The 27,871-nt window shown below is 37.2% G+C and overlaps 2 protein-coding genes across 7 annotated transcripts in view; one reads left to right on the plus strand and one right to left on the minus strand.

The window, feature by feature from the left end:
• Positions 1–13,177, minus strand: part of LOC143735261 (twitchin-like) — a 59,773-nt gene extending 46,596 nt beyond the window's left edge. Inside the window, exons 1-4 of one of the 6 annotated variants that reach the window (XR_013203075.1) lie at positions 13,023–13,177; positions 12,350–12,451; positions 9,394–9,514; positions 3,109–4,601 (exon numbers count right to left, since the gene is read on the minus strand). The gene's annotated coding sequence lies outside the window, so the exon portion shown is untranslated. Of the gene's footprint in view, positions 1–1,059; positions 1,178–3,108; positions 4,602–7,547; positions 9,029–9,325; positions 9,515–12,349; positions 12,512–12,544; positions 12,868–13,022 lie in introns of those variants that run through there. The other 5 variants (XR_013203076.1, XR_013203074.1, XM_077225378.1 and 2 more) reach the window with 5 other exon arrangements.
• LOC143736373 (SLAM family member 5-like) overlaps positions 1–25,583 on the plus strand; it is a 145,555-nt gene extending 119,972 nt beyond the window's left edge. The window contains exon 6 of the mRNA XM_077227113.1: positions 25,372–25,583. Coding sequence (XP_077083228.1) covers positions 25,372–25,532 — 161 coding nt within the window. The 3' untranslated portion in view covers positions 25,533–25,583. The remainder of the gene's footprint in view (positions 1–25,371) is intronic.
• The last annotated feature ends 2,288 nt before the right edge of the window (positions 25,584–27,871 follow it).

The raw sequence follows: 27,871 nt of genomic DNA on the forward strand, positions 1-27,871 counted from the left end.
AGATAAATCCTTCTTACCATCTTTACCTTTCAATTTGCTTCTGTGTCTTTGCTGTTGTTCTGGATGTTCTTCAATTCATATTTGAACAATTCAATTTACATCTTATTTCAGAATTTGTAAACCAAAGGATTCTTAATCTGTCTCTCTTCATGTTCATCAGGAGTGTTTGGGGCCGAAACAAATGCAATACAGTCAGTGTCAGTGATGGAGGGAGATTCTGTCACTCTAAACACTGATATTACTGAAATACGTAACGACGACATAACATGGATATTTGGAGCTAACAGCTCTCTCATGGCTAAAATTAAAAAAAAGAAACAAATCTTCTCCACATATGATGGTCCTGATGGGAGATTCAGAGACAGACTGAAGCTGGACGATCAAACTGGATCTCTGACCATCACAAACACCACAACTGAACATACTGGAGTTACTGATATTTGGAGAAAAACTGTCATTGAAAATGATCAATGTTTCTGTCTATGGTGAGTAGAAATCACCAATCCTGCCTTCTACATTCTTTATTAACTATTTACATATTTAAATATTTAATCAGTTCTATTTTGAGATCACAGACACAATCACTAACTGTTAACACACTAAACACTCACTCAACACACTGATCCGAAAATATGATTGTTGATTAGATTGATCCAGATTTCTATTTATTATCTCATGTTTTCCAGCTCGTCTGCCTGTTCCTGCCATCAGTAGAAACTGTTCATCATCATCATCTTCATCAATTTGTACACTGGTGTGTTCATCAGTGTTGAATGTGAGTGATGTGACTCTCTCCTGGTACGCAGGAATGAGTGTATTGTCCAGCATCAGTGTGTGTGATCTCAGCATCAGTCTCTCTCTACCTCTGGAGGTGGAATATCAGGATAAAAACACCTACAGCTGTGTGCTGAACAATCCCATCAGCAACCAGACCACACATCTGGACATCAACACACTCTGTCACACATGTGCAGGTACCACAGCACTGATGATATATGTGTGTATTTACTGAGCTGATCTCTGTCTTCTGTTGTAGATCAGACTGATGCGTTCACTCACATTAATGACTGTCTCTCTTTTCCTCTCCTTCAGTTCCTCCAGTCTCAGTGTCTCTGATAGTGTTGATCTCTGCTGGATCTCTGATGATTGTTGCAGGATTTTGGATCTTCTGGATCCGCTGGAAACACAGAAAAACTGATCGAGAAGGCAAGAGTTACCTGCTTTTAACAAGTGTTAACAGATAATAATAATAAATAATAAAATCTACTCCAAATGCATTTTTTTTTCAATTGATAGCCCATTTTATAATTTAATATGCACAATATTAATATTATAATTTAATGTATTTATGTAGGTAATGTTAAATAATGTTGGTCATTGGTTGTTGCATTGATCTGAGCAGCTCTTTACTCGTCTCACGCACAAAAACTGATTCTGTATTTACTTTTACTTTGGGAATAATTATATTTTGTGAGTGTGAAAAGTAATAATGCCAAATTCCATTTTGACATTTTTAAAATTTCAGTATTAAATAGATTTAATTCATTGTGTGCAATAACTTTGACAGCCTAATAATCCCACATATGTTGTAAAAAAAAAAAAAAAAAACAGATCTAGATTTGTAGTTTTAATCTCTTCCTGTTGTTCAAACAGTTCAGATTCATGAAGATGAGAAAACTTCTGTTGTTATGTTACTTCATCCATCGTTCTATGAAAGAAACACACAAACATCGGTAAGATCATTTATCATTACTAGTTTCTGTTGTGTGTGTTTGTATCATTTCAGCAGTGAGTCAGATGGAGATCAGTGTGTGATTGTGTTTCTATAATCATCATTACATATCACATATTTTCTTTCTTAAATGTAGTTCCAAAATAAGCAATTTTACTGTTAATGTTGTATTGTTGAAGTACAGTATAAACCTTTGAGTAAAAGTCATCTATTGATTTATCATCTTGTGGCTCTGATGTAACACAGAGGTAAATTAAATGAGTGTATTGTAGCTCCTATTTCAACAGATTATGTTACTTTCATATTATGATTGATCACATTTCATTTTACTTTTTTAGCAAATAATACATTTTAAAGCAACTAATTAACACAAAATTATTGATATTTTAATATAATAAATTAATAAAATGTTCTATAAGTGTCACAGACAGCGGGGAAAAAGTGAATAAAATGCAATATAATTGTGCAAAACAAAGGACAAAAAATAAACTCATAAAATGTTATACTGAGAAAGAAACTCAAACTGTATTCAGACACAGATTCATACATGAAACTCCTCAGTTCAGGCTAATATTAATACAATATGAATCTATTGTTATTAAGGGTTTTTACAAAATTGTCAGTTTTCCCATTCAGCTTGTGTTGTTATGATTTAACACATAGGCCTTTGCAGTTCATGCTATTACTATTATTATTTTTAAATATCTTATTATATCTTGTGTGATGTGTTTTTTACAGAACGCTGAAGAGGAGAGACTTGTGGAGTATGTGTCTGTCAGCATGAGAAGATGATTTCAGTATATAAAGTACCAGATCCAGTTGTGTGATCATTTCACTATAGGAGACTTCTGTGACGAGTCTGTGGTATTCACACCTAGAACAATAATACTAGAGTTCTTTCGGGTGTTTGTTTATTGGTCCAACGAGTCAACTCGTATCTAGATATGACTCAGATCCCTCCTTCAATGCAAGTCTGTGGGATCTTTATCACCTGCTTGGTCCTCCATCAAGTGAAAATGGTGTCTGAGATGTACACAATGGATGATAATAAGCATAGCCTAGCCGTAGGCATACTAAAGCATATTCTAGTAGAATAATATGTATAAGAATATGCCTATTAAATAAATGCTTTTAAAATTACATTTGATTACTCGCTAGGTTTGTATTGCTGGGTAAATGTAACACATGGAAACAAACAGTAGAAGAACATCACTGATTTACACTTTCACTCATCATTAGACAAACATGCATGAGTCTCAGACCTTCAACAACTTTACAAACCACATCCTGATTCATACACTGCATTCATATAATCAAGAGATCATTGCACATTTTCACAAAACCTTAAACCCCTGATGAAGATCACCACCGGGAAATTAATTCCATTAATTTAATTAAAAAGTATGCTTTGGTACTATTTTCACAAGTAAGGTGTACATTTTCAAAACTCTTTGTACAAAAATCCAAACTGATCACACTTGTAACGCAGCTAGTCATTCTTTCAAAACATGATCACATGATTTCATTACAGTTATACATTTTTCAGTCCACATAATCACAGTTTCAAACACAAGATTATTGTAATATGTAATGAGAACGTTTGGTTTAATCACAGAAACACAACAGTATGATCTTCTTTCAGTTTAGTACTTTTAACAATCAGTTCATTCAACAGCAAACAATGCAAGACACATGTTTCAAATCACCCTTGTTGCTGAAATAATTACAGTAATACCTGAGCCACCTAAGATCATGTTATAGTTGGAGCTGATCGATGTTAACTGTTACTTTTAGTAAAAATTACTAAAGCTAGAATGAAAACACCAGAGAAGGCGTCAGATAGTACGTATGACCCGTGAATCAGTTGAGGCAGAAGGAGAGTGAATTTTCTGTGCTTGTCCGGCCACTGAAAGACATGGACGTGCATTTCAAATATTTTGGGATGTCGGCAGGTAGATTTGACGATTTGGTTCGTCGTGTGCTGCCATTTATGATGATAATGATGATGATAGACACTTTATTATTCCTTCCCAGGAAATTAGATACAATGGCAGCAATCACATCCAGTCCTCACACTTGGACAACATCAATCTACCTAACTACATTCATAAAAATAAAAACTTTCACTAAAGCATTGAAGGCGCATCTTTTACAGTCGTTCAAACAACTGTAGACTGAAGTGTGTACGTTTTTACTTTTTACAGTTACAATTTTAAATAATATGCTAGAACATACTTGATTGCTTTCTCTAGGCCCATTTTGTTGGATCATTTATCCAATGTTGCCTTTGTTGTTCTCTAAGGCAACAAAGAATTATGCAAATAAAAAATTAGGCAATGTTTAAAAATTGTGTCTCATTTCAACTTAGGAAAAATGGGCAGTTATGGTGTAATAATAACAAATAGTTATTTGTCCTTTCACACAAAAAAAAAATAAGCTCAAAGATTGGTTCTAATAAATATAATTTCAAACAGGATGGGGCAATATCTATAAGAGGTTTTGGGGCCTTCATATTCACAGAGGGCCCAACAGTAAGTTCCAGGGAGCCCTCATAGTCCAAAAGCCTTGTTTAAGAGGCCTTGTGTAACGATTTCCAGGTTCAGTATTGTGGGGATGGAAGAAGACAGGGGTCGGTGTGACTGGGTCTTGTACACTTTTATTTAAACAATTAAACAGGAAGAGAAAGTTGCGCGGAAGCGCCTTCACCATAGGTAATACTATAGCACTTAAGAAATGAAAAAGTCCTTCAGCAAGGTTTCAGTAAGTCCACGTTTTTAGCAAGTCCGTTTGTGCACAATATCCCAGTCCTTCTCTCTCTCCCGAACTCTCGCACCTGACTGGCTTTTATCCGGTCTCCCCACGCCAATCACTGCAATCAGAAACAGGTGTTCGTCATTTTGCACTTGACCCACTTACTTACCGCTCGGCTCCGCCCCCCTGCTCTCCTGCTGCAGACCTCGCTGAACCATGCCCCCACTACACCTTGTGTATAGCTATATGGGACACATATATTACAGCACTAATAAACATCTGTTTTCATTGTCCAGATACTTACATAATTGTGATAAATTTAATCCTTTTTAAGTTATTATTTTGCAATGTAAGATTACAGTTAACACCTTTAAATATTACATAAATGTATTATGAATTTTTAATAAACTTAATGAGTGTATAAATCAGCAGCAAAAAGTAATTCTTGAAAAAATCTGCACAGTAATTTTATAAAATCTAAATATGTTAATAAAAACAAATTACTATTAGTTCTCTTATAAAATTCAATCAGGCAATCATACATTTCACAATTTTATATTTATATATGTCAAGAATTCAGAAGTACATATATAGCCTACACTACAAAGAAATAATATACAATTAAATTATGCTTATTTTAAATGTATTGCGCAGGCTAGGTATAACAAAATATATTGGCTTCATTAATATTTCAGTGCGCAAACCCATGATAACATGAAAAACAGAGCGCACACAGCGTGTATGCGCATCGGGATTCGCGGGTGCAGAATGATGTGCTCAAAGCAACATGGAGTCACAGTGTGCAGCGCTGCGCTGCATAAGTGCGCATTTAAAAGTTCACGTCACAAAGCGAAGAAATGTCGAGCGCACAAATCCTTCAGTGCGATTTGCTCCTTTGTTTCACAGTTTTAAATTCCAGTTATTGTGCGTTTGATGCCGATTCATAGTCCTTGTGATGTGTGTGATGATCTAGCAAGCACACGGTAGTGAGTCGTTTCAAAACAGCAACAAACTCCAACAAAATAAAGTAATTTTATGCAAATCTACAGCCTTTTATCTACAGATCATGCATTATAATGTGAATATATCATATTGGAGAGAGTTTTACCGTGCATCCAAGAGGCGCGCGCGCTGTTTGAATATGAATGGAGAATGATTGTCAGCCGCAGAGGAGGGAAAACGAGTTTCCGTATACTTTAATGATGTAAATAGACTTCTGTCCCTCACATTAAGCTATGACTTCAGATGACTTTGTCACCCAAACTGACGTGAAAAAAGCGGGGGGCGCCGAAAAGCGCGCTGTTTGCTTCCCTGCTTGTCAAAACGTGGCAAAGACACATCAAAAAGCTGCTGTAACAATACCATTTGGTACTTAAAAAGCACGTCACGACACATAATTTCCCGTCTTCTTTTACTAAAGAATATTTTTGACTTATTTATGAAATGCATAACTGATGCTACTAAAATTTATACTGGCCATTGGGGTGGCCAGGAGTCGGCCAGGGGTGGCCACGGCCACCCCTGGCCACCCCCTGGTGGCGCCACTGCTTCTGAACCCCAGGGCCCCCCCTGGGCTTCTGGTAGTCAAGGGCCCCTGGGCACTGGCCCCATTGGCCCGGTCAGTAATCCATCCCTGCCTCTAGGGAACAGGAACCAGGCATGATGTTTTCCACAAAGAGGGAATTCTCTGCAACCACAAGCTCAGATTAAATAGAGCCAGAAAAAAATAACCACATCTTGCAGTCTGCATCGTTGTTGTGACGTCTAGGTCCATTTTGGTGGAGGTACAGCGAAGGAAAACAAGTCTGACCACCAGATGCCGCTATCGCTCTTTAAGATATTGACGTTTTAATCAGGATCCTTGTCAAATTTATTCTCTGCCAGGATCTTTTATTTTTGTCTATTCTTGTTCTTTGTGCCACATTGTTTAATTTAGTTTAGTTTTTTGCATGCACTCTCATAAGTTGTATATGTCTGAATTGTGTTGCTTTGCTATAGTTTAATTTAGCGATTCACAAATAATAGGCCTAGTCACAATATAGAACATACAGAAACTCAAATTATATTCTATTTTTAGCTTAACCTGCATGGAAATTTACTAACTTTATTAAATATTGATCCCACCCTTCACTGTTTCTCTGTACTCTTGTATAAAGAGAAATTTGGCAAATTCACCACAAGCACATCATCGCTCTCTAGTGCCCAAAGCAGAAAATCACATCTCTCTAAGAATATCTTACTTCACAAGATAGGGTGCGCTATAGTTACTGCTGTTCTCACAGTCACTGCTCTGATGTTTATAATAATATGAGTCTAGTTCATGTGTTATTGACTATGGTATGCAGTTAATGAAAATTGGACCCTAAACTAAAGTGTGACTAATAAATATGCTATTGTTTTTCTCCCTCAGTGTCAAACAGATTCTCATGTTTTTTCCCCAGTAGATTAAAGAGCCAAAAAAGCTGTTTATAGTAGAAGCACAGAAAATCTTCACCTACAAACGAAACACTCACACACTGAATGCCCAGTGTCACCGACACAAGATTGTCCACCCAACGGATCAAACCACGTTTATATACCGCTGCATAAATAATGGCAGCAGGTTTCAGTTTGACTCTGAAGATAAACCCCAGTAAAGCCAGTAATGTGACATCATACACAGTTTTAACATGAACTGGTTTTTCCAATAACTACATTTTTTTTTTTAATTCACTATTAATTTTAAAATCACTATAGAGTTATGCTCCATTTCACCATGAAATGTAGGTCATCCACAATTCACTCAATATTCTTCTACTTTTATCCATTTGAAACAGTCAGGTAACTACACCCTCAGAAGAAAAACTGTCACTTACAGCTTAAAGTGTAAGGATGTCCTGCTATTACTGCTTCTAATATGAACATTTTGATAAAAATAAAGAATATTTTTTTAAACAGTTAAAATGTTAAGGGCCTGAAGAACTATAACCTTATATCATATGCAAATGCAATGTGTGAACTAGGAGGGCCAAACGCTGCATAGGAGTTCGCACAACACTAACAGTTCTGCTGTTAGATCACACACTTTTACGTTTCAGAGTAAATTAGAATTTTAACAAAATAATTATGAATATATGTATATGAACATAATACAAGATCTATTAACTTTGAATGCAGTCTCTTTTGGGATTAGGATTAGGTTTACAGTGACATTTTCAGGTCTGGAAATGGTCATGAATATAATTGAAATCTCTACAGTGAATGTAAATGTTCAGAAAGACTGAACTTTCCATAGAGCTTTCAAATATCAGGCCATTTTTTGTCCTTTTAAAAATATTTCTGTGGCTATTAATCTACAAATGTCATGGAAATTCACAAGTCAAAATGTGCAGCAAAATTATAGTGCAGACTATCCAGTGATCTAAATCTCTCATTTATTTAAAATATGTATTAAAAATATCCAGCACAGTTAAACCTGTACTTTCTGCAATAATTATCATGCGTTTATTGTCAATAAATTTTGAAACGTTGAACACTGATTGTTCTCTACATTTTAAAACAAATTAAAGTATAAGGATTTGCTGTACCAATAATGTTGATATTTGATAGTTAATATTTTACATTTTGTTTTGAGTTTGTGCTTGTTTTGGATATTCTCTACTTTAAATGTAAACTTCAGCTGATTTCAGGCTTTGAAACCATCAGTGGCCGTAATCTGTGTAAATCTGTTTGTTCATCAGGTGTGTTTGGTGATTCAGTGTCAGTGATGGAGGGAGATTCTGTTACTCTAAACACTGATGTTACTGAAATACGTAAAGATTACCGCATAAAGTGGCAATATGGACCTGAAAACTCTCTGATAGCTGAAATAAAAAACAACATGCAAAATATTTCCACATATAACGGCACTGATGGGAGATTCAGAGACAGACTGAAGCTGGACGATCAAACTGGATCTCTGACCATCACAAACACCACAACTGAACATACTGGAGTTTATCAACTAGAGATAAGTGGAGCAAAACTGACATCAAAAACATTCAATGTTTCTGTCTATGGTGAGTAGAAATCATTTGTCCAAATGTTCACATATTTTATTTACATATTTAGATGTTACATCATTTTATAAATAACAGACACATTCAGTGACCATCAACACACTAAACACACACGGAATTTATTACACCGATTCACTACAATTCACAACACCTAAACAAGGACTGATTGTTCATATTTCTCTCTATTCTCTCATGATTTCCAGCTCGTCTGACCACTCCTAACATTACCAGAGACTGTTCATCATCATCTTCATCATCATCATCAAATTGTTCACTGGTGTGTTCATCAGTGTTGAATGTGTGTGATGCGACTCTCTCCTGGTACGCAGGAATGAGTGTATTGTCCAGCATCAGTGTGTGTGATCTCAGCATCAGTCTCTCTCTACCTCTGGAGGTGGAATATCAGGATAAAAACACCTACAGCTGTGTGCTGAACAATCCCATCAGCAACCAGACCACACATCTGGACATCAACACACTCTGTCACACATGTGCAGGTACCACAGCACTGAAGATAGACAGGTGAAACTCGAAAAATTAGAATATCGTCCAACAGTTCATGTATTTCAGTAATTCAAATTAAAAGGTGAAACCTTATATATTTAGTATATATATATAACTATATATAGATGCATGATTATACTTTTCGGAGGGCCGACATTTCTATATTTAAAATCCTTTTTTTTATTGATTCCATGTAATATTCTAATTTTCTGAGATTTTGAATTTGGGGTTTTCATAAGCCGTAAGCCATAATCATAAAAATGATAACTTTTGCACAATATTCTAATTTTACGAGTTTCACCTGTATGTGTGTATTTACTGAGCTGATCTCTGTCTTCTGTTGTAGATCAGACTGATGCATTCACTCACATTAATGACTGTCTCTCTTTTCCTCTCCTTCAGTTCCTCCAGTCTCAGTGTCTCTGATAGTGTTGATCTCTGCTGGATCTCTGATGATTGTATCTACAGTGTTTTGGATCTTCTGGATCTGCTGGAATCACAAGAAAACTGATAAAGATGGCAAGTATTATTTTCTCCTTTAAAACAAGTAAAATAAGAAATAATTATTTGAAATTTTTTTCTAAATATTTTAGCCAACTAATAGCCCTATTTTGTCATTTAATTAAAATTATTCTCATGATTTTCATTGTCATAATAAATGTCTATTTCTAATTGTATATAATGACACTGTACGTCGTTCTACACATCTCACAAAAAAAAGTGTTTCTCAAACTGAATCAACACTGGAAATGCAAAAACTGAAAAGTTAATTTTTATGAATATAAAATGTAAAGATGTGGCTGGTCCTCTAAAATCTATGTATATGAATGATGATTTTTGTTCTGCTTGTTGAACCTAAATGCTGATTAAACACAAAGAATGTAAAATACTTTTCTTTGTAAAACATCCCATTTGGGTTTGAATTATGTCTTTCTAAATGTCATGATAAACATACTTTTAGATTAAAAGTTAGAATTTATTAAAATATTAGATAATTAGAATTGTTGTGTGTGGAAAAAAATTATAGGACTAACGGCAAATTAAATTAGTTAATGCCGTTTTTAAAAACTTACAGCGTTACTTTGGTGTTCAGTTTAAAAAATCCTAATAATAACAGATAGACTGTGAAGAAGCAGATCTAGTTAAGATTGAGTTTTGTTGTTTTAATGCATCTATAATTTCAAACAGATGAGACTTGTGAAGTAGAGATCACTTACGCTGAGACGACATTCTACAAAAGAAACACACAGAAATCGGTGAGACAATTTATTTTACTATCTGTTGAGTATTTGTATAATTTCAGATGTAGTTTAGTGTGTGCTTTTGATTTGTCTGTATAATATTGAAGCCCATTTCTATCAGATAAGAAATAAAAATCATGCTCTGGTAAATCATAATTATGACAAAAAGACGATATTATGACATACTAAATAAAAATTGTGAGATTAAAAAGTCATAATTATCAAAAAGTAAAAATATCACATACACAGTAAAAAGTTGAAATTAAGATTTAAAATGATGATATTATGACAAAAAATTTTTTACTTATGTATTTCATAATTTGGGATTTTTAATCTCACAATTTTGACTCTTTTGTCCTAATTATGATTAAACTACAATTTATGATTTTTTTTCTTATGTGGCGGTAATGGTGTTTCAAAGTATAATGATCTATCACATACAGTAAATCTCAAACACAAGAGCACCATCGGATGTTTATAAAAGACTTGTTACTTTAAAAAACTATATCACATTACATTATTATTATATCATGTGTTATGCATATTTACAGAAAGTTGAAGAGGAGGTTCATGTGGAATATGCACCAATAAAATTCAGAAGATGATCAAACTTTAATGTTGTTCTGAGTACAAGACCCAGATTGTGATCATTTCACTGTGAATCTCCTGAACAACATCAGACTCTGAGTCAATGGTTAGTTTTAGGATTGTGAGAATCAACATGTTTCATCAGGAAGTCACAGCAGTCATGCAGGATCATCCTAAAGGGTTTAAAGTATGATAATTAAAACCAGATTAATTAAATGCTCTCCTAAAAATTTCAAAAGAATTGACCTTAACTGCAATACAGGGACTTTAAACTAATTATGTAAATCATGTGGCCCATTGCAGCATTTTTATGTTTGCAAAACATAGATGCAAACAAGTTATCCAAAGGTGATAAAGTGAGCTCTGCTGTGGTCTCATATATTTATATAAATGTGGTTTGATCTGTTGAGTAGACAAACAACTTATGCATGAGAATGTTTCTGCTGCTGGATGTTTGCATTTGATGTCTGAGGTGTCAATAAAGCGTCTGTGTGTCTGAGGTGTAATCAGTGTGTCGGTGCGAGTGTGTCTGAGGTGTCATCAGTGTGTCGTGTGAGTGTGTCTGAGGTGTAATCAGTGTGTCGGTGCGAGTGTGTCTGAGGTGTCATCAGTGTGTCGTGTGAGTGTGTCTGAGGTGTAATCAGTGTGTCGGTGCGAGTGTGTCTGAGGTGTCATCAGTGTGTCGTGTGAGTGTGTCTGAGGTGTAATCAGTGTGTCGGTGCGAGTGTGTCTGAGGTGTCATCAGTGTGTCGTGTGAGTGTGTCTGAGGTGTAATCAGTGTGTCGGTGCGAGTGTGTCTGAGGTGTAATCAGTGTGTCGGTGCGAGTGTGTCTGAGGTGTCAGTCTGTGTTCACAGCATGTCGTTGCAAGGATTGTTTTCATTTATGCACAAATGAAACCGTCGATGACTTCTCTAGGGAAGCCACTTTACTACAAAATACTAAACTCATTCGTGCTGCTGTTTGACAAAAAAAGGTTCAAAATCAAACTGATATTTTACTTTGAAAATTGTAAATATTATTTACTTTGTGTGCATGATGATCCTGCAGTTAAGCAGTGCTACTCTCAGAAATAAAGGTACAAGTACAACAGCTGTCATGTGTAGTAGCTCTTCAAAAGGTACACATTATTTGTACCTTATTTACCCTTAAGGGTGTATTAGTAACTAAATGGTCAAAAAGGTACAGAGCGAGTGACAGCTTATACCTTTTTTTTTCTGAGAGTGCAGTTTCAAGAGTTTCAATTCTTTCTAAGCAAAACTATTCTTGATCCCTGTTTTTCTTATAAAGGTTATATCCGTTTTTCTGAGTCATTTTAAGAATACATGCACTGTATGACTGACAATTTTTTATTTGTGTTAGATGGTTGTTAATAAGTTTTCATCAGCTTTGAGGAGAAACTAAATGCTGCTAATAAACTTGATTCTTATGAATAGCACAGCAGAGCTCCTGTCCACGGTGAAACAAAGCTTGTGAAATCAAGATATAAAATCTCACCTTACGTTCCCTTGATAGTGATAAAGTCCAGGCACAATTATTTGAGGAGGACTGCTCCAGATATATCCACTCCTGCTCCAGTTCCAGCACTGCAAAAGCCACCTGAGGGTCAGGGAACAAAACACGAGTGATGGGGTGAAGGAGTGTCAACAAATGATAAAGACTAAAGATTTTAGTAGGCCTGCCTAATGCTACCTCTCGGCAACACAGAATGAGGAATCATTCATGTCTGAAACACGGGACTGTGTTTTTGGTAAAGTTTACACGCTGATAAGTTGACTTGAAAAACTCGAGCGGAGTTTATGACGTCACGCGAACATAACGGTCACACAAAAACATTTTTTTACAGTCTTGCGGTCACACAAAACATTATTTCAATTAAATTAAAAGCATCAAATGAGTCGAGGTTCATGATGTTTCCTTTAATGTAAATAACATCCCGTTTCAAATGTATCTCCACCTGCTTCTGTTGTAAACATGATTGTAAACCCAAAAACATCCTACGAAAGCAGACACACACACACTCGGAAGTGAAATTATTACAACGTTTGACCACTAGAGAAATTAATGAAGAAAAAGAATGCCTTAATCTTATCTTCTTTGATAGAATGTGAAACTTTCTGAAACCCCGTCTTTTATTTCCTTATTTATTTGAATCTTTTTTCTTTTTTACCTTATTTGTATTTTCTATATCCTATGTTAAGGTGCTTGTCTGTTGTCTGAGAAGACATTTCATATGTTGTACCAGGCCAATTAGGGTTGTTATTAATAATATTGTTCAATAAAAAAAAGTTTGACCACTAGTCGGACAAGAGAACTTCTTCTTCTAGGGTTTATTGGTGGTTGTCAAACAACGAGCTGGTGCATTTCCGCCATCAACTGGTGTGGAGTGTGGACCAGAATGTCTACAGTAGGCCTACGTTGTTTAAAGAAATAGTTAAATTAGTTTCTCTAAGGTATTGAAACAAGAAATTATAACAACAATCTAAAATCTTTTAATCACATCGTATTCTCACCTTCCTTAAGTTTTGGATCAAATGTTCTTTTTCATATTTCTGACAATATATCATAACATGTTAGTTGTTTCCTCCTATTTCTTCACAGAAATCGCATTTTCTTTGTGATCTTTTCCTATTTTGAACAGTTTGATTTAGTCCATTGTGTTTAAACCTAAGCCTCGAAATTATTATCTCTTCCCGTCCTATTCCTCCCTTACTGTAAAAAAAAAAAATGTGTTGCTTAAAATTAAAAGTAGTCAATTTGGATTTTTAAGTTATTTAAACTGCATTAATTTGACTTAAAATAATGAGTTGAGTATTGTATACCTTATTAAAAAAAGTTGAAACTTATTTTGATGAGTTAAAGTAATGTGTAACTTGTTGTCTTAACTTATTGATCAATAACTTATTATAGGGTTATTAATAATGTTTACCACTTATAGAAAAAAGAAAATCAAATGCATTGCTAAACCATAAAGCATGTAACCTACATATAAGCATAAAAATATTTCCTCTATGTTCTTACTAAAATCGTAATTTGTTATTTTCTTCAGTGCATGTGGTGGGAGAAATAAATGTCATTTCATTGTTTAAGACAGTATCCTAGCCTGATATCACATTACAATTGTTTTACTGTGCTAAAAATCACAATAATAACTTACTGTTTATTATTGTGATTTTTTTTTCAAGAACAGCATCCCACACAGTGTGCTCTTGTTATAATTTTCCTGATATTTCATAAATACATTTAAACTACAAACAGTATGTATTCTGCATTAGAGCGCCATCTAGTGTTCTAACTAGGAATTCAACATTCAAAGAATCCAGTTTTGAATCAGGTGTTTTTAATGTCATTTATCACATGAACACATACATTATTGTTGCTTGTTTCAGAAAGAAACTGGTGTGCTGATGCAAAGTTAAAGAAAAAATACACGTCTAAACGTAAACACAGGAATTTTTTTTATTGTTTTATCATAACCTTTTTATATGCACAGATCATTTAAAATATTTCAACAGATTATTAAAACACTGGAAAAGTACTGTTAATAAAACAAAATCATCTATGCCCAGCTCTTATTGATTTATATTTGGCAAATTTTTAACTCTGACCTGACAAAACATTTCATGACTAAAATAGACATCACAATACACTTATAAATATACTTAAATCTATTTATTTACTCAATCTACCCGATAAAGGTAAGTTGAAGCTGAAGGCAGACAATCATAATAAAACCAGAAACATCAATGTCAAAATAAACACACATTCAAGTACGAGGCAGATCATCTCAAACACAATACTCATAAACAGATTAAGAAAACACATTTAATTCATCACACTAAATATGCTTCACAAACAGAGATGGAGAAACACTTGTAATGGATGTTTGTTAGGGAATTTACAGAAAAAAAGACCCAAGGACCAGATAAGATTAGCTAATAAAGACCAAAGTCAGAAGTGCAGTCAATTTAAGACAAGAGTCATAATTATAATAAATTGAAGAAAATTTTTACTGTAGATAGTTTGCAGTTTCATCAACAGAAGTCAGCTTCAAGACTCACAATGATTTTGGCACTAGCACCCGCTCCGACAAGGAAGGGAGGAAAGATTTAATGCCACTTTTCTTATAGGATTGGAATCTCGGGTCATGCATAGATAATAATATGTGACAGACGTGCACGGTTCAACAAAAAATGAAAAATCTATCATTTACTCACCTTCAAGTTGTTCCAAACCTGTATGAGTTTCTTTCTTCTGCTGAACACAAAAGAAGATATTTTGAAGAATATGATTATCCAAACTTCGACATTCATCAAAATTGATGTTCAAAAGAATGACACATTATCGTGAAAAACACATAAAAAAAACACATAGGGAAACACTAGGAACAAGAACACGCTAGGAACAACGAAAAACACAAGTGTAACAAAGACTATAGCTTAACAAGATAACAAGGGGGCCTAAGAAGAAAACAGATTCACAGAAGTAAAAAGAAATGAGCATGATTGATATTACACAGAGACACAAAGACTCTAATTAATCTGATCAACTGAATCACGTTCTGTACAGTGATGCAACACATTTGAATACAGTTTCTGATGCTTTGTGATTAAAACAATCAAAAACTATATTTACAAACTATTTAGGAAGAAAATTAATAAAAAGTTTGTGACTTCGCGGGTGATTTTACAAAACATCGAATTTTGCAGTAAAATATCCAGTCAATTTCCTTAAACAACTTGCACATTTCAAAGGTCAGCACTGTCTTTAATAGTCATATAGGTTTCCCTTTCGAGAGGTCTCTCGAATTGCGTAAGTTAGCTTACGCTATGGAAAAAACTCTTTTTCTCGAGAACACTGAAGCCAAATTTTTTAAAACACAGTGCAGCTGCAAAGCAGACATATAGCTGAGTGTCTAGCGTGCTCATTGGCTGTGCTGCGGCAACTGCACGAACCTATGGCGAGGTGGTTAAGACGTGCAAACCAATCAGGTCGCTTCATGCCCAGGGCCCGCCAGAATGGGCGTGGCTTATGGCAATATAAGCCCCCATTTATTCCACTTCGCTGACCTCTGGTTTTGAGAAGCCTTCTCCGCCGCCATAGAAAAGCCTTCAGCGGAACAAGTCACCTGCTAAGCAGCTCTGAGGACGCCGGCTTCCTGGTCTCAACTGGACGCCGCCTTCAGACCGCTGTTCTGCTGTGCCATCCAGCGCGCATATATCCTTTCAAAGCTAGTGTGTTCACCCCTGCAATTCACTTATCAAAAAGATCAATTCTCTAAGGCGTTGTTTCAAATGCCTCAAGACATCTGCGCCTCGTGCAGAGAGCTTCTCTTCAGCACGGATCGTCATATCTTGTGCACTCCCTATACGGGCTGCGACCACGCTGAGGCTGCACTCTCTAAGGGCGGTTGCCTGGGGTGCGATGAGATGGCGCTCTCCACCCTGCGGGCTCAACTGGCCAGCTATGACGACCCCGCGCCTCCCGCTCTCCCCTTTCCTATGCTCGGACCGCGCAGAAAGAAGTGCAGCAGACAGAGGATGCCAGAGCAGACAGATGCGAGCGGGCCCACGCCGGCCCAGTGCCTCAATCTCACCCAGAGAAACCCCCTGGTTGGTCCTGTTCACAAAGGCGGATCAGCGCCCCTCTCAGCGAGTGGCCGGTCTCATCTCCTTTGGGGTAGAGGAGGAGGATGACAGCATTTCCCTTGCTGCATCCGAATGCAAGGGGTGGACGGGCTCCATATCCGACCCCGCACTCCTCGACTCTCTAAGGCTGCCTCGACTCTCTAAGGCCGTTGAAGACCTTGGGCTCGAGTTGTCTTCGCCCGAGGAACCCACTCGAAGCAGGCTGGACGAATGGTTCTTGCAGGGGCGCCGACAGGCCCCTTGGCAAAGGCCTGCTCCTTTCTTTGCCGAGGTGCACGACGAGCTAACAAAGTCGTGGAAAGCGCCCCATTCAGCTCATCTCAAACCCTCCACCTCCTCAACGCTCTCGACTGTCACCGGCGCTTAGGAGAAAGAATACGAGAGAATTCCCCCCTCGAAGAAGCACAAAAGAGACGTGAATCTACTCTGCCCTGTCATGGCTCTCAGAGTCTATTTAGAGCGTTCTGCCCCTTTCAGGCAGTCAGAACAGCTCTTCGTATGCTTTGGCGGCCGCACCAAAGGGCTCGCAGTCACGAAGCAGAGATTGTCATGCTGGATAGTAGACGCTATCTCACTGGCTTATGAGTCTAAGGGCCTCTGTTGTCCCCTAAGCATTAGAGCTCATTCAACAAGAGGCATGGCCTCGTCTTGGCCATGGTCGAGTGGAATACCAATTGAAGATATCTGTGCGGCGGCCGTCTGGGCCTCATCGTCCACATTTATGAGGTTTTATAACCAAGAAGTTCCCGCTTTACAAGCAAAGGTTCTTTCCATTTAAATAAAGGGTCTAATGAACAGTTTACCACAACTATAAGGTCCAATGTCTGTCAGGTCCTGGAACTACAGTTCGAACTTATATACCATATAAGAAAGGAGCTTGGCCCTCTATAAGGCCCATTTCTATAGTTCCCTATATGAGGCTCATCACTGGTCTGCCCTATTAGGATTCATAACTTTACTCCTTATGGGCTCGTGCACTCGGCCCTAGGCAATAGTATTGGGGCTAAGTTTATAAGCACGCACAGCATTTTGAAAGGGGTTCCCATAGCAAAAGCTAACTTTCACAATACGAGAGACCTCTTGAAAGGGAACGTCTCGAATACTAACGTAACCCGCCGTGCTACTGTGCTTAGATCAGGGATCGCTTCAGTTGATTTAAACCTGAATTCTATGGCAAAAATGGGGGTTTATATAGCCATAAGCCACACCCATTCTGGCGGGCGCTGATGCACCCTTGGTGCGAAGCGACCTGATTGGTTTGCGCGTCTTAGCCGCCTTGCCATAGGCTCGTGCAGTTCCCGCAGCACAGCCAATGAGCACGCTAGACGCTCAGCTATGTCTGCTGTGCAGCTGTACTGCGTTTTAAAAAATTTGGCATCAATATTCTCCAGAAAATTAGTTAATTTTTTCATAAAAAGTAAGCTAACTTGCGCAATACTCGTTCCCCACTCTCAGGGAATAGAGGTTAGTAACCGAGAAGTTTTATGAAATTATGACTGAATGAAACCACATCACACATACGCACACAAAATACTCAACCAGAAATTCGAACCAGTTACTCATGCAAACACCAGCAGAACAGCAACTCCTAGTATAGCAAAAATCCAATCTGTAATGAAAAAGAGAATCATTGTTACTAGATCTCGACAATTGATTTTTCAGGCAGGCTATTTTTGACTGATATTTCCACCTTCATCATCTTTATATTGAGTGAACTGATAATGGCGCCATCTGGTGTTTTTATCACCTAAAAACTACATTACAGAGGTCATGGGAAAACCAAACGCTACTATGCATTGTGTTAATTTACAGACAGGCCACAATGAAAATATTGAAATATATTCTAAACATGCACAAGGAAAAATGAACTGAATGACTGAATTTGACTCACTAGTGACAGACCCACTCGAGGTGATAATGCTGATGATGTGCTGGCGGATGATGCTGCTGTTTTGATGATCATCTGTAGTTTATAGCGTCCAGAGAGTCTGTTTTCCTGGTGTTTGTGATGGTCAGAGATCCAGTCTGATGATCCAGCTCTAGTCTGTCTCTGAATCTCTCTTTACACTGAACATCTGTACAGATCTTACACTGATCTCCAGTGATTTCAGCAATACAGGCTTCATTAAAATACCACGTCATTACATCATTTGGGTTTTTTATTACACCAGGATCAAAAGTAAAAGATTCTCCCTCCTTCACGGACTTGGTCTTTTTTTTTACTGTTATAAAAAACAGCAACAACATGAAACAAGAAAGAACTGAAAACATGCATCTGCTTAGCATGTATAAGATACATTATTCAACATATTATGTGACCTTGTACCTTAAAACCCCCCAAAAAATGTAATCATCTGCTGAATAAAATAAGCTGAATAAATAAGTTTTTCATTGATGTATGGTTTGTTAGGATAGGACAATATTTGGCTTGAAAATCTGGAATCTGAGGGTGCAAAAAAATCTAAACATTGAGAAAATCACCTTTAAAGTTGTCCATTTATGTTTGTGATTGTGCTGAATTCACTCACAATAAATATTAATTAATAAATATTTTATATATTTACGGTAGCAAAGGTACTAAATATCTTCATGGAACATGATCTTTGCCTATATCCTAATGATTTTTGGCATAAAAGAAAAATCGATAATTTTGACCCATACAATGTATTGTTGGCTATTGCCACAAATATACCCATGCTACTTTTGACTGGTTTTGTGATACAGGGTCACATATGGGGAACTGAATGGAAATATTTGTAATTCAGCTTTCCATTAACTCTGATATTCACATTTCGCCCCCTGGTGGCAGTCGGGCAGAAGTAGGGCTAATCGACATAAATAATATAATGATAAAATAATAAAATTATTACTTATTCCATAATTATTCACAACCACCATTTTACAGGAGTAGCGTTTAAGTTGAAAAATACTGGAAGGCTAATTCTCACTTCGAGCTCAGTTTTTTTTATTAGTTAGCATACACATCTAGTCGAGCGGAGCATTAGGTCTAGACCATATGTCTCTGGATGGTCCATAGGACAAAGGCTTGGCCGCCAAAGACGGCACTTTCTGTGGTCCGTGACAGTACATTCCCGTTCCTGCCCACTGCCTACAGCGAAGATCCAGCTCAGGGCGGAGCTGGAACGAGCGCCAGGGCAATATTTGTGACTCATAGCCTTCGCGCTTCTGCACTTTAGAGAAATGCTCAGTAACTGACTCCACGGCGTCACCAAGGAGGCCGGAGGGAGTGATTGGAGCTTTTCTATTTTCAGCCAGATGAGCCGTGAACTTGCATGGCTTGGACTGCAAGCTGTAGATCCGCGCCCAGAGACGAACGGACGGGCACAGATGCATGGCGACGGTGTCCTTGATGGGGGGCATGCGCACAGAGCCGTGGGCTTCCACCTCGTCCCTTTAGACGTGCGCCGATAGTGGTGCAGACCACAACTTTATGCGCTCATGGACGTCGTAGCAAAACCGAGTCTTCCTCCTTCAAGCAGTCTGGCGGCTGCTCGACTGGAGATACCAGACTTAACTTACTTCCTTTTATCGGAGCCTTTCGCGTCGAGTCCAGCGCGTCCGCGAAAAGAACCGATGCGTGGTGACGATAGAGGACTATGGCCCCAGACCTCGTTGTCACCATCGTTTCTGGGTGGGGGGGGCCACCAGCGGCTCGCTGTCAGCAGTGGCCCTCTACCCCGTAATAGCAAGAACTCCCTCGAGTGCGCACCGGCAGGTCGGCGAAGTGCACGCACGTGGAGTCCAAGAAGGCCGCCTCGGCGTGGGCCAGGCCCAGGCCAGGCCAAGTACTCGTACTTTTGCTCTGCCAATGAAATAGTTCCAAAAAAGTCAACACAGAAACAGCCGTCGTGTCTCAGAGCAAGTGGAGTTTTGTTCTTGAAAAAATTTGAAGCATGAAAAATCCACACCAATATGCACAGACAGACTGACAGCTTGTCTGGAGCACGAAAACAAAATTTTGTCCAAAAAATTGTCCACACGTTTTTTCCACTTACAGAACTGTAGGGGTCAGGGTTTGGCATCCAGGTAAGACTCAAACCTGCAGGGTCCCCATGTGAGCCAACATATGCTGAGCATGTACAGAGCTCTGACTAGAACAAGTTATTATAGTTGTTATAGCTTTCGCTCCTAGGTGTGGGGCGGGTCGATGGGGCACGCACAAATCCTGAAAGGTTAACCATCGGATGGGAGGAAGAAAAGGTAGTCCTCAGGTGCAACTTCAATGATGACAGCGTGAAGAAAGAGATTCTGACGCAATTGTCGCGCCCATGCATTTTATACTGCCCGCGAACCTGTCGGTATTTGCATACTTCACGGCAATTGGCCAGCTGTCCCCAGCTGGCGTTAGCCCATAAGATTTCAGCAAAAGTGGAGAAGGGAGGAGTTATCTATACGTCATAGCTGACGTAATGTTGAGTTACCGCCTTGAAAGGGAACGCATCTGTTCTCTGTCAGATCCTCTGCATGTATGAGCAGCGCCTGCAATGCAGATAGTCTGGATGCGGTATCTTCCCGTATCAAAATAAGAGTCTCTGCTCAGATTTGTGTAATTTTTTTCTGTGAAACAAAAGTTAAATGTGTCTATAATAGTTGTCCTATTTTTCACTGACAATGACATTATAAACAAATTATAAACCAAGTATGAAAAATGTCCGTTTTGAAATGTTTAACAAAAAAATTATTTGTACCAAGTGTAAGTGTAAAATGACCCCACTCTGACAAAGCAATTTGCTTTACATTTACAGCAAAATCAGATTACACGCAGTTTTAGCTTAAAATGTAAAAGACAAGCCAAAATAACAATAGATAAATATGAATATTAATTAATTAACCATGCTGAAAATCAGCCTATTTGAAAAATTATGTTAGCTGATGCTAACTGGCTAGCTAACTAGCTAGCTGATGCTAACTTGATGTAATTCTTAAATATAAAATCCAAATATTTGTATCCAAACACCTAGTTAGATTACATTTGATGGAAAACCAAAGGATGTGTTGTTAATGTGACTACATTGATTATGATACTGGGAAGCGATGCCCCCTGGAGGCGTTTTACCCCACAGACTAGGTTTAAAAAAGAATTAATCTGAAAATATAATTTTATTTTCCTTAAATAACATGTACTCCCTAACTAAAGGTCGTCCTATTCTTATCATATATAACTGTGATGTTCTGCTACAAGCTTTAAAGGGATAGTTCACCCAAAAATTTTAATTCTGCCTCGAGTCAGTTCACTAGTGTAACAGCGCAGCGCTTCTGTTGTTGTACGTCACACGCATCACACACATGATGAGCGTCGGCTGTTACGACCCTATGGGTTGTATTTTGTTATTTCTCTGTTTGTTTGTCTAGGAACATCATCTGATTGGTTCCTACGGGATGATTGGAACACCATCTGATTGGTTTCTGCATGGTGATTGATCCTCTATCCTGATTGGTGCAGAGTGTTTTAAAAGACACATTATCATTTCCTCTAGGGGCAGATTGGGTTTTTGTGTTTGAACAGAGAGAGATCTTGTGATTTGAGTGTTAAGAGCTTTGAGACTGTGAGTACTGTTTGTTTGTTTGTTTGTTTGTTTGTTTGTTTGTTTGTTTGTTTGTTTGTTTGTTTGTTTGTTTGGTTGTTTGTTTGGTTGTTTGAATTGTGGACTGTCTTTTATCTAAATATCCCCATTGGTATATTTGACCCTTTGCCTGCTTACCGACACCGATTTGGACTGCCCTTTTCGGTTTTGTTTACCTGATTGTAAATATATTGTACACTGATTTTTGGGAAAGTAGGGAGCTTGAAGCCATTCTTTTTTTTTTTTATTGTAAACTGTTTGAACTCTGTTTTTTGGTTAGGGAGTTAGCTTTACAGATTGTATATTCATTTTCTTTTCTTTTGTGTTAGGGTTTAGTAAAGAGGTTAAAGACAAGGTTGTTTTGTTTGTTATTTTGGCTTGGTCAGCTCCTGAACCACAAGTCCCATATTAAGAAAATGAATAACTTTTTGTTCCAAATCTTGTAATTCTTTGACTCTTTCATGTTGCGCCTCTTCCCCTAGACGGGGGTGTAACATCGGCCAATAGTGAGTCTACGTGTGACATAGCACTACGCAATCACACTACGTTAAATGACTAGAGGCCCACAGAGAAGGAAATGAATAGTTGAAATAAAGTCGTTATTTTTGTTTGTTTTTGTGCACAAAAAGTATTCTCGTTGGTTGATAAACTTAAGATTGAGCCACTGTAGTCACTTGGACTATTTTAACGATGTCTTTAATAACTTTTCGGGGCCGGCAAGTTTCAATCCCTGAAGAAGCCTATGGAGGAATGATCCAGCTCTCAGATTTCATCAAATATCTTAATTCGTGTTCAGAAGATGAACGAAGGTCTTACGGGGTTGGAACAACATGAGGGAGAGTAAATACTAACAGAATTTTTATTTTTGGGTGAACTACCCCTTTAATACACTTGACTTCCTCACTGCTTAAAATTGTGTGTGAAATCCATTTTCTTGCAGGTACTGCACCAGTGTAAGTTTCACAGTGAATACTTCTACATCACTCTTGTCAACATAGTTCATAGCAACAACAAAAACATATTTTGACTTTATCTAGTGTTTTTTTGTTTATTGTTTTTTTTGGGGGGGGGGGGGGGGGGGGGCAGTAGAGGTGAGTTTCCCCCACTCTACCCTATTTATCATGAAGTAGGCCTACTTTAAGCATGAAGGAAAATTCATAAATATATAATTTTGTTCATAATTAGTGATGTTTTACAATGAGGATGTTGTCGTTTGTGTCCCAATCTGTATTGAGCCAGCATCCTTACTGCCCTTACCAGTGTCCGAATTTGTGCACACGTAACACTGATTCACGAAATAGGAAGCTAGGGGGCTTATTGAGACTTTATACGTTTACTGAAAAGTTTCAATATCTTTTTTTTTTTATAAAAATCTTTTTTTACAATCTACACTTTTAAAATATGTGTTAAATATGATCAATGTTTTGCTATTGCTTTTCTCTGTCTATCAGACACAGTTTCTCATCATGGTTTAGGCCTATTGTTTCTGTAGAGTAGAAGAGAGACTTTGTAGCAGCAGGACAGGAAGAAGCTCTTCACATATAAACACGCATGCTCTATATAGCCATTCTCTCTGACAAACAAGTTGGTCCACCAACAGATCAAACCACATCTCTGAAGATCACCAACCACTGCATCTTTCAGTTTGACTCAGAAGACAAACTTCAGTAAACCAGTGAGATCACGCTTTTAACTTTTTCCATACACTAAAAATGAGAGCTGAATTAATATACATTTAAAAATAAAATTAGACTTACACTCCATTTCACTGTACAATGTTCATCAAATATTTTCATCCAATATTCATACAATATTCTTCTACTTTTAAATATTTAACATCGTCAATCAACTACATTTAAAAGATTATCATTTTCCAGTATTAAAATCATAGTTTTATTACATATAGTCTTATTATAAGTAACTATGTAACCATATTTAACAAGTGTAGAGAGCAGTTGTGCGTGTGCACTATAGGAGGGTCAAACTCTGTCAGGGGAGGATTCACATGCAAGATTAACCGTTCTGTTACGCTTGTTTTAATCAGTTTGAGTTTTCACTGAACAACTGAACATGTTTCACACGCTTGTTTTGCTCTGTTTGTGCTGCTGCCGTCTCATTGGTAAGTTATTCATATATGTGGTAAGTTATTCATATATGTGTGTGCTGTCATTTATTTGCATTTCAGTTACAATTAATTTATGTATTTTTACATTTATTTTGCTACAGAAGATCATTTTAAAACACATTGAAGATAAATATATTGATTCACACATGTCTGACTGTTGATATGGATCACCTTTCATTTTGTTTAGCATCTCTGCTGCTGTTCTTCAATTCATATTTAAAGATTAAAAGCTGATTTCAGGCGTTGAACCTTTATCAGTGGCAAAACCTCTTCATGTTCATCAGGTGTGTTTGGTGATTCAGTGTCAGTGATGGAGGGAGATTCTGTTACTCTAAACACTGATACTGAAATACATGAAGATGAAGACATAATATGGAAATTTGGAGCTGAAAAGTCTCTCATAGCTCAAATCAGTAAAGCTGCTGGAATCGTCTCCACATTTGATGTTCCTGATGGGAGATTCAGAGACAGACTGAAGCTGGACGATCAAACTGGATCTCTGACCATCACAAACACCAAAACTGAACATACTGGAGTTTATAAACTACTGATAAGTGGAGCGAAACGATCATCAAAAACATTCAATGTTTCTGTCTATGGTGAGAAGAAACGTCATTTTTTGTCCTGCCCTTTGTATTTTGTTAGCTATTTACATATTGAAATGTTTGATAATTTCATAGTTTGAGAAGACAGACACACTCACTGCTAGTCATCATACTAAACACTGAAAATAAGATTGTTGTTTAGATTTATCCATATTTATCTTTTTTCTCTCATGTTTTCCAGCTCGTCTGCCTGTTCCTGTTATCAGCAGAGACTGTTCTTCATCATCATCATCATCAAATTGTTCACTGGTGTGTTCATCAGTGTTGAATGTGTGTGATGCGACTCTCTCCTGGTACGCAGGAATCAGTGTATTGTCCAGCATCAGTGTGTGTGATCTCAGCATCAGTCTCTCTCTACCTCTGGAGGTGGAATATCAGGATAAAAACACCTACAGCTGTGTGCTGAACAATCCCATCAGCAACCAGACCACACATCTGGACATCAACACACTCTGTCACACATGTGCAGGTACCACTGATGATATTAGTTGAAGTCAGTTCTGATATTAGCGTTTAATGACTGATCTGATCTCAATTTGATGTTTTTATTCCTCAGACTCTGTCCATTGTTGTGGTCCTAATGAAGCTGTGATTCGATTGGTCCTCTCTGCTCTGGTGGGCGTGGCTACTGTCATTCTTCTGGTTTATGACATCACATCCAGAAGAGCTGAACAAGATCAAGCACATATTCACACATTGGGACAGTACATGATGTAATTTATCATTCTCAACTATTTCAATCATCTATTAATCTTCATTTATTTTTAATGGCCCTATATATTAATCTGCAATCAATGTTTTTTCCGACATTGGCATCTTAATTTTTTTTTTCCACTTTGAAGTTCAAGAGTCTTACCATCTTTTGTTATATTTCACGAGTTCACCTGCCCATCCAGTTGATTAATAATGTTAAACACATTGTCGGCCAAAATAAAAATAAAAAAATAATAAAATTTTGGGTATTCAGTGCGTTTCTGACGAGGCTGAATCCAGCTTCTTATTCGCAGCTTTTATTGACGCTATCCGTTCCACCTTAAATGACGCGAACTGCCGCGTTTGCTGGCTTCTTATTGACGCTCAACTTAGGGACCGTGCGGTTTTTCTCTTTTTCGCGTTTTTAAAGGGATCGTGTTGTGTCTATATTCAGAATAAAATAATAATACAAATGTTTAAATGCAAATAACACTGATATATCAGCGAAAATGTACTGTAAAAATATAAAGGCACATAAATATAATTAGGCTACATTATTCTTTAATTATTGTACATGTCATCAGCTCAATTTAGGGATCATGTGGTTTTTCACTTATTCACACTTATTAGAGATCCTGTTTGTATTTTTTATGTTTTCATAAAAGAATAATAAACTATTTTGAAAGGTAAATAACAAATAATAATAACACATAAATTACTGTAAAACTATAATTAGGCCAACATTATTCTTTAATGTTTGCAATTAACATCATTTGGATGTATTCAATGCATGTATTTAAAAATAAATAAATATTATTATAAATTATAATTACACAGGGTAACCAGAGATTATGCACCAGCTTGATCCAGCCTCTTATGAAGACCCAGGTGACCCAGCAACTTTGAATAGATGACACCTACCCCTGCAAGGACTCCAGAACATCAAACATGAATGATTATACAAAATTATCATATTATAAATGCTTTAACATACACATTCATTTTGCTTGTATATATATATGATATTTTTTAAATACTACAATTTGTGGTATTTTTTAACTGTACTTTACATTTTACATCTCATTAAATCCTATTGTTTTGTAACACAGAAACCTGCATTTTATGTAAAGCTACCTTAAATGATTGTGAAAAGGGTTATACAAATGAATGTATGAATTAAATTGAATTGCATTAAATTGAAAGTGCCATTGCATGGTTACTGTACAATAGAAAGATATGGACCCAATCTGACAATACATAAGAGTTATCACATTGTTGACCTACTGGGTTTCACTGATGCTTTATACCCTGTATCTGTGCTTGAATATATGCATGCACAATTTCAGATGTTTTTACTGTATAAAAAGCCATTGCATTGTTGGCTCAATTGGGGGCTCTATATCTTAGGTGAATTGTGATGGTGCGTAAAAAGTTGCACTGGGGCCTTATACACATTGTATTTGACTGTCACCATGCACAAAATGAGACATTTTTACTGTCGCATCTTGAAGTTATGCTCCCATGAAGTTGACAGATGTGACTAGTTATGCGGAAGTTGCAGTTTTGGTTTCAATTTCATTTTCTGCCCATTTCGCAGCGTTGTTTCTTGGCCGCCTCAGAGGGTGCGTTAAATTGGACATTGTCCCATTAGAGTAGAGCTACTACTCTGACGAAATCCTCAATTTGAGCAGTTTTTACTGTAGAATTTTTTTTAATGAATTTTTTTAATTTTGCACTTTAGACAGTGCACAATAATCCGCCTAATGCATTTTCTGCCCATTTCGTGGCGCTGTTTCTCGGCCACCTCAGAGGGTGCGTTAAATTTTACAGTGTCCCAATAGACTAGAGCTCCTACTCTGATGAAATCCACAATTTGAGCAGTTTTTACTGTAGAGTTTTTTTTTTATTAATTTTTTAATTTTGTACTTTAGACAGTGCACAATAAGCCGCCTAATGCATTTTCTGCCCACTTCGTGGCGCTGTTTCTCGGCCGCCTCAGAGGGTGCGTTAAATTTGACATAGTCCCATTAGAGTAGAGCTACTACTCTAACGAAATCCAAATTTTGAGCAGTTTTTACTGTAGAGTTTTTTTTTAATTAATTTTTAAATTTTGCTTTTTACATTGCACAGTAAGCCATACATTTTCTGCCCAGTTTGCGGCGCTGTTTCTCAGCCGCCTCAGAGGGTGCGTTAAATTTGACATTGTCCCATTAGACTAGAGCTCCTACTCTGACGAAATCCACAATTTGAGCAGTTTTTACTGTAGAATTTTTTTTTATGAATGTTTTAATTTTGCACTTTAGACAGTGCACAATAAGCCGCCTAATACATTTTCTGCCCATTTCGTGGCGCTGTTTCTCGGC

The sequence above is a fragment of the Siphateles boraxobius genome, unplaced genomic scaffold (genome assembly GCF_051911475.1).
Source record: "Siphateles boraxobius isolate OS27281-9 unplaced genomic scaffold, OSU_SipBor_1 13, whole genome shotgun sequence".
NCBI classification, from domain to species: domain Eukaryota; kingdom Metazoa; phylum Chordata; class Actinopteri; order Cypriniformes; family Leuciscidae; genus Siphateles; species Siphateles boraxobius.